Source organism: Lathyrus oleraceus, chromosome 5 (assembly GCF_024323335.1).
Source record: "Lathyrus oleraceus cultivar Zhongwan6 chromosome 5, CAAS_Psat_ZW6_1.0, whole genome shotgun sequence".
NCBI classification, from domain to species: Eukaryota; Viridiplantae; Streptophyta; class Magnoliopsida; order Fabales; family Fabaceae; genus Lathyrus; species Lathyrus oleraceus.
In genome coordinates, this window is record NC_066583.1 from 557,296,493 (window position 1) to 557,305,003 (window position 8,511).

At 34.5% G+C, this 8,511-nt stretch overlaps 1 protein-coding gene across 1 annotated transcript; it reads right to left on the minus strand.

Annotated features, from left to right (window-relative positions):
• Positions 1 to 730: 730 nt before the first annotated feature.
• Positions 731 to 6,515, minus strand: LOC127086378 (uncharacterized). The gene is made up of 7 exons (XM_051027138.1): positions 4,697 to 6,515; positions 2,975 to 3,065; positions 2,436 to 2,593; positions 2,303 to 2,354; positions 2,108 to 2,190; positions 1,932 to 2,025; positions 731 to 1,684 (listed from the first exon to the last, which is right to left on the minus strand). The coding sequence occupies exons 1-7, from the start codon at positions 6,203 to 6,205 to the stop codon at positions 1,086 to 1,088; spliced, it is 2,586 nt and encodes an 861-aa protein (XP_050883095.1). The 5' UTR covers positions 6,206 to 6,515; the 3' UTR covers positions 731 to 1,085.
• Between the last annotated feature and the right edge of the window lie 1,996 nt (positions 6,516 to 8,511).

Consider the following 8,511-nt stretch of genomic DNA (forward strand, 5'->3'; position numbering starts at 1 on the left):
TTATAAATGCCAATAAAACCAAACCAAACCAAACCGCACGTTTTTTTTCTCTTGCGGTTTAAACAATTTTCAGCATCAAAATCATCCAATACGCATCGCAAACACCCCTAATTGAACCTTCCATGTCAAATCATGATCATTTTCAGTGTGTAATTTGCCTAGAAATATCGATTAATAAGTTGTTATATCATATGGCAACACATTAATACCTAAATCTTATATCAGTTTTAGTAATAGACAAGAATTTGGTGAGATATCATGTGTTAAAATTGTCTTTTAAAATTGTGCTATTTGAACCATCTGTCTCACAGCAATGCCTCATACTTTGGGATCCAAGTTCTTCACATTATCAATCGAATTGTAATTTTAAAATTTTAACAGTCATTTACCTTAATTATTGAGTTTTACTGTTCTACTAATGAACTTATTATGATGAAATGTGAATTTTAACATTTGAACTCTTGAGCACAGAAATGGTAAGTCATCAGAACATACAGCATTTCAGATGCATTGCATGATCAAATTCTTGAACTCTTGAGTGATTTGGAAGTTACAACAGACATCCCCCATAATAAACAGAACAGCCAATTAGCATCATCATCAGACTCTAACATGCCTGATGTATGTATTTAGCGACGCTGACACTTGCATCTATGGTACTTATTGCAAACTGATTTACTTTGACAACAACATATTAAATTCAATAACAAAAATAAAACAAGGAAACAAGTGTAAAAGAATCATCATTTCTAATTTCAATAAGCTTTTCCCATACTCGCGTTACTCTACATTTCCCGATTACATCCATCGGTTTCTAAATTTCTGGTGTACCTTTTTTTTCTTTTTTTTTTTCCTTTTTTGTTTGACAATGTTTTCCCCCCTAAGTGCATGAACGAAATGATAACCTATCTTCATCCAATAAGCACATGAACAAGGAAATAAATGAAACACTGCTAATATTACAAACCTCACCCACTTTTCTGTACAGTTTTTTGCCAGCTAATGGAGAAGGTGATCTCAACTTCCTTCTGAGCTGATATCAACTCACTCCCCGCCATGCCATATAGCCATACATATATTGCCTATTATATTCGCAGTGGCAATCCAAAATTTTGGAAAGTTCTAATTTCACCTCGAAGACCGGCAGTAACAATCACCATACCCCAAGCTGACATTTTTTGACTCACCCCATTTGAGATATCCGTACTGATGCGAGGGCTTTGATGATTTCTAGCAGCCAGGAGAAGTTTTTCCTCTGGCCATGTTGCAGAAATTCTATCAAAAAAGTAACTGTTTGTCGCACTCGCAATGGTTGCATGATGCGGACTATTGTAACCTGAAGCAGATTGGGAACCCTCAACACCAAAGTTTTCCTCTACAGGGGTAGGAGGATGATTGGCTGATGCGACTTCATCGTTATTGTTATCAAGCTCAGGTTGTTCTCCAGAAAATGTATCATGCATGTCCCATGCATCACCCATACCAGGCCAGGGAATGGCCACCGACACATCTTTGCAGTGAAAATGTTCATAGGACTGTGTCACGGTGACACTTTTACTTCTGTTAGGTCTGCAATCAGCTTCATTTTTCCAGATGTATACATGGGAATCCTCACTTGCTGCAACAATATACTTACCATTTGCTGTGAGGGAGGCTGAAATCTGACTACTTGCGTTTCGAAAACCTGCACAAAACTTACACCAGTTTGATCAGCAAGAAAATAAATATATACTGAATCTTTCAGCCTAGGTAAAGAATCAGAATCTCCCATCCCTCTAGACAAAACATGAAAATAGTTGTAAAAACATTGCTTTGACCATATGATCAAACACCATTTATCATACAGATGAAAGCAATTTACATAATGGTCAATTCACTTGTTATGTCATCTTTTAAATAAATTTGACTTGATCTTAGCTAGTGCTACGCACCTTTAAACTTATGAACCAGATCAATACCATCAACAACCCGAATACGAGAATCAGCAGAAGTGATAAGTACTTCCGATGAACTACCTGGGGCAAACTGGTCATAAAATCCAAATACAAAGACAATCATAAGCATCATAACTTAGGCACAGCAGTAAACCAGTAAGTCATTAAATTACCTGGAAACCAGTAATTTTCTTGTGATTTGATTTCTTTTTTTTGTTCTGCAAATTGATCTGGCTTTTCTGTTGCAACTTATTTTCTGAACGGAATATAAAAACAAGACGATCATCAGTGGCCCCACAATTGCAGAATAGAGTTTTGATGAATAGACACAATTATAAAAAGAAAAAAAGAGGAGCAACTGACAGTACCGGATGTATTATATAAATGACAGCTACCCTTGTATGAACCAACTAGTGCACCCTGCAGACAATTTACCTAAGTTGTAACTGAAATGTTGAGTTTCTGAATGCTTAAATGGATGCATATTAACAGTGAACCAACCTGGCCATCAGGCGTATAACATGCAGCAGTGACCATCTCATGAAGATCAATCCAATCAACAACTTGTCGATCAGGAATGCTCCATATGCGAACCTTAGCATCCAAAGATCCACTAATGAAGTATCTATCATCAACAGGATTAAACTGGATGCAAGTTACTGTGCCAGACAGAAAGCAGATTGAAACAGAAAGATATTATTAGCAGAGGAAAAAAGAGGGCGCGAGGGGATTGAATTGCTGAATTTAACCACCCTATTGGGTATAAAAGAACTCCTGTATAATTAGTCCTATATGCAAATTTCGATAAAACTATGCCTTGTACATAATGGGTTTACCCAATCCTAAAAAACATTATCTTGACAGGAATAGGATGGACTTCAAATTTAATTCTTTTACTAGGGAATAGGCAGAAGAAGCTTTGATGAAAATCCATTAATGTATATGCATACTCTGCCATCAGAGTGGCCTACATGTCTTCAACTAAGAAGGGAGCCTAAAAAGGTAAGTGTATTGCAAGATGATAGATCACATTTACTCACCATAGTCACTGTGTGAAAAAATCTTCAAACAAGACTTGCTAGACAAATGCCACAGCCGCACTGTTTTGTCCATTGAAGATGAGAGCAAGTGCTGTTCAAAATGGGGAATAAAAACATTACAAAGAATACCGAAAAGCACTGGTACTTTAACTCATGTTTCATGAACAGAAAGAGCTGCTTTATTAAAAATATTTAACTTTTAAGGATATTCAACAAACATCAATTGAAAAGCTAAACAAATAAACCAATAAGTCCCCCGCCGCATTGAATCCTTTTAAAAATTCAAAAATATTGTCTGAGCTAGAAACAATATCAATCATTATAATTCATTCTTCAAACTTTAGTTACTACCAGAGGTGTTCATCCTATTTGCACAAGTGTCACCATAAACAATAAGGCATGACTCAAATAGGGTGTTACAAAGCGTTTAGTTTACATATGCATCCCCTCCGGCTCCAATGTATACTATAGGGGGCAGTTTGGCAAACTAAAGATATCAATTCAAAACTTTCAAAGGATTTTTATTCCCTTTTTAATATGATTTCATAAAACAATATAAACTAGAACCAGCTACAAATATCTTGTCTGTTTAAACATTGGGTGTGAAGTAGTTCAACAACAACATTAATTTGGTGATGTGAACAAGTCATTTTTATATGTTCAAACACATTAGTTGAGCTGGGGAAATAAATAAATTTTATTTTTGTGGTAATAGGATGGATTACAGCCTACTTAACCTGAACTTAATTTTAAAACAAAATAAAATCTCATCCTTCCATTGTACAGACATCAACATACCGTCTCATTCGCTATAGCAATTGTACAGACATTCGATCTGTCGTTTAAGCAGTAAATTTTGTTCTCCTTTCCCTTATGTGCTAGCTAAGCTAAGCTCTCCCTCAATCACAGTTCACTATAGCAATTGCAGTAATAAGTAGATATACTTGACGAGTGTTTTATTATCAAAGAAACATTAAATATTAAGAGATCCCTGAACACACTGCTACCCTGCCGCCGTGTGTAAGTTCCCTCCCTAAACTGTTCAGTTTTAAATGTCTACTTTCCAAGAAAGGCCTAGAATCATAATGAACTCTAGGAAAAATAAACCATTTTAGACCCATTAAAATCAAAAGTTTACAAACAAAATTTTGAATCTGAAAAGAGTAGAAGAGAAGAAAAAGATCCAGAAATCTTTTCATTGGGAACTAACTTTTTCTACTTGTTCTAACAATACCTATTTTTAAGACAATATTAATGCAACCCAAATGAGAGACACCAACCTAGCAATAATGTCTTGTGTGTGCTGCGCACATACATATTCCACGGTAAGATGATAGTCTGGGATTCTCCCCCAAACAACATAACAGACATTCTTAACAATTTAATGTATTCTAATGCAACCTGGAAGAAATATATGTGTCGGTTCATCCAATTGAAAATAATTCCACCAAAATATATAACGAATACTGAAGTTTGTGATATAAACTCAAAGAATAAAACTAAAAAAGGTTTAACAAAAGCCAATCTTCATCAGATCCTCACTCAATAATTGAAATCTAATAATAAAACCTTCAATATGTGTAGTTGCATCAATTACCAAAATCAACCAATGCCAACATAAGAATGAATAGTAAACTTTACAAATATACACACCAAGGCATCGGAAATGCCTCAGCAATACCATACCAAAACATAAGACCTATCTGAAAAACAGAAGCTAACCTGAGACTTAGACCAGGAGAGGTCAAGCACATCATGCAAATGTCCCTGAAAGGAGCAAATGGGTTTTTCAGTGAGTGCAAACACATTTTCAGGGACCACAAACTGGTCCAAGCTCAAGGACTTTCTACTAACAGACGATCGCCCCTTTCTCTTCCTCTCTGGAAGATTATCCGCCAAAGGAGACAACAAAGTGGGTTCCGGCGACCCATTAACAAGAAACAACATATTAACATTAACATCTTCCTGTTTGTCCATAAGCAACAACTCACCTTTCCTCTCAGACTCCACAACCCGCCAAATATGAATCACACAATCCTCACCGGCACTAGCAAGATACTTCCCGTCTAAACTAAACTTAATACTCCAAATTGACCCATTATGAGCCTGAATCTCTTGACTCTTATACAATGCAGTTATCTCTTTACACGATTTCCCATATTGTCTCACTCTCACCCTCTCCGGTCCATGAAACGAACCATCCTGACTATCATCGGTAGCCGAACTCGACCTCCTACCCCCTTTCTCCGACGAAGTATCCCTCTCATCACTGCTCCGCCGCTCCTTATGACCCGCCATCGAACTCGCAACACTCTTAATACTCTTCAACCAACTGGCCCCTTTCTTCTTCCCCTTTGAAGAACTTCCACTCCCATTCCCACTCCCACCACCACCACCACCACCACCACTTCCCCCAATTCCATCACCAGTCTCCTCGTGATTCTGCCGCCGCATAAGCTCCTGCACAATGGGAGAATGACCAACCGTCATCTCAAATTCCTCCATAGTCAACTGTCTCCCAGTCCCAACCTCCTTCACTTTATTCCACATTCCATCCTCTCTAACTTCCTTCACAACAAACTCCTTCCCATTATCAAGATCTCTAATAGTACAAGCTTGTTCTTCATCTCCTCTTTCAATTCTTTCAATCTCACCGCATTCCGCCTCGCCGGAAACAGAAACCTCCACCGTCGCCTCAACCACCTCCGCCGCAGAAGCCGAACTTCCCGGCAAAAAATCGGCGCCGGAATGAGTTCTTCTAGAATTATTCTTCCCAGATGGAGGTTTACCGGGGGATCCGCCGCAATTAGCGGGAATAGAGTTATTTACAGAAGAAGAAGAAGAGTTAAGAGAGGGATAAGAAGTTTGGTTGGTGTTGGAATTATTGTAACCGTCAGATTTGGATCGGAACATGGCATTGTAAGGCGGGATAGGGTTTCCGCGTGAGAGCGTAGGGTCGGAAGAGAGACCTATGGTTTGGAGAAGACGGGTTCGTCGTTCGGAGACGGAGGAAGGTTGGGAGATCCATATGTCGTAACTGTTAAGGGCAAAATTGTAATTGCAGATATTGTTATTGTTATTGGTGTTATCTTCGTCTTGGTCTTGTTCTTGTTCTTGGTCAGAGTTGGAGTTGGAACAAGAGCATGAAGAAGAAAGAGAGAGTAAACGGTCGTGTGATTCGTAGAAGAAATCGTGATGGTCTTGGTCTGAAACCACAGTGGGTTTGTTCATGGTTTAATGGAGATGAGATTGGGATTGGGCATTCCCATTTCAATGAAAATGCCCTTCCCTGAGCAGAATGTGAGTCGATCTGATCAAGGTTTGTGATGGATCGAATTGGGGAAGATGATGGAGAAGGTTGATTTGGGAATGGAAGAGTTTGGTTATTGTGTGTGTGTTGAGAGAGTCGAGGGTGGAGTGGAATGGAATGGGGTGAAGGAGTTTGGGGTTCGGTCAGGGAGCAATGTTTCTGTGTGGAGAGAGAGATGTAGAGAAGGAAAGAGAAAGAGAAAGAGAAAGAGAAGGAGAGGTTTCCTTTGTGTTTTTTTTTCTTAATTATTTTTAAAATTAAATAAATATTAAGATTCTTACCATAAGTAATACTATTGAGTAGTTGAGTAAAAGTAAAAGGTAATATTGAGTCATTCATTAAGAAAAAAAATATAAATAAATCAATTACGAATTTAATGAGCAAAAATAAAATCAATTAGTATTTCGTTACTATGCTACTTTGTATCCGAAAACTATTTCGTTGTAGTTGAGTAAAAGTAAAAGGCAAACAAAAACAAATAAACTAAATTTGACAACTTAATTGATATTTGGACACAGACATTCAATTAAAAAAAATGTATATTTTAAATTTGTAATATTTTATTTATTTATATTTAAAGTGTAAAATTATGATTCTTAGATTAATAGACCAAAATTTAATTTTTATATTTTGTTTTATTTTTTAAAAATATAAATGTTGGTTGAACTAAACCAATTGACCCATATTTTGATTTAGTTTGGATGCCCTAAAAAATATTACAAAAACCCAATTGAATTGACTAATTTAAATTCATTTTGATATATTTTATTTAAAATATTAAATAAAACAAACTGCTGCATAAATTTTTTAAAAAAAGTAAAAATTATTACAATATTAAGTGAAATGTATAAAATTTATTAAAAATTTGAGTTTTAAATAAAAGTATTTTGTTAGGATCTTTTTCATAAATTAAAGTTCACCGGAATTCAATAAGCTAAAAATAATTCTACAAAGTTCAAATAAAACTTAGAGAGGATTTTTTTATCTTTCACTTGATGGAATAGATTCTCTCAAGTGCAATTTTCACTAGGAGTGTACGCTGATTGGGTTAGTCTGATTGTGCCTTAATCCGTTATCCAACCCCGTTCAATTTTCAATGGGTTGGATTCATCATCAAATCCATAAGTTTATTGTAAAACCCGATTCAAACGAACCCGATCATTCATGAGTTGGATTGGATTGGGTTCACGAATTGTGTATAAAATAAATATTTTTTCAATTAAAAAAATCTATAACACAATTCAATATAATTTTGCATATTTCTAACAATTAAATTATGAAAATCATCAAATAATATCTAATAAAAATTGACTCATATATATTAACACTTAATAATATATAAAATTTCATAAAATATCATTTTCATAAAATTTATAAATTCTATTCCATCAAGAGCAAATAAACATAACTTTGTCTTAAAATGACATAAATATATTGGTCAAATATCGGTCTAATAGTACCAAAATGTAAAATTCAAAAGGCAACCAGCATAATAGAAATGGTCAACAATAGCAATAATAGAAAACCTAACAACAGCAGTTAAAAGTTTCAGCAACAACAATAATAAAAAGATCCAGTAACAACAACAGCGGTAAAAGGTTTCAGTAACAACAATGAAAAGATTTAACAACAATAGAAAATCTGGCAACGACAGTTGTAAAAGGTTTCAGCAACAACAATGAAAGATTTAGCAATGAGTTTAGTGATATGGTCTTTAGTTTAGTTTATAATATATACTTAATTAGTTTTCAAATTTTAATAAATAAATAAATAAAAATATATAATTTTGCATATTTTAATATAATATATATACTCTACTTAATTAGCTTTAAAAGTAGATTTTTTTAGTTTTAAAAGTATTTAAGTAGATTCAAAAGTATTCAATTAAGGTATATATAATTAATTTTAAAAGTAGAATTTTTAACGTTAAATAATATATATACTCTACTTAATTAGGTTAATTATAGAGTATGTCAAATAATATATATACTATACTTTGGGTTTTTAATATAATATATATTCTATTAAATTGCAAATTTGTACATTACATTACAACTTACATACCTTTATGAATTATTTAATAATAATAATAATAATAATAATAATAATAATAATAATAATAATAATTAATTATGTCACATCAATGAATTGGGTGAACGGGTTTAGAAACTAAAACCCAATATCCGAACCAAATATATACGGATTATTACGAATTGGATCGGATATA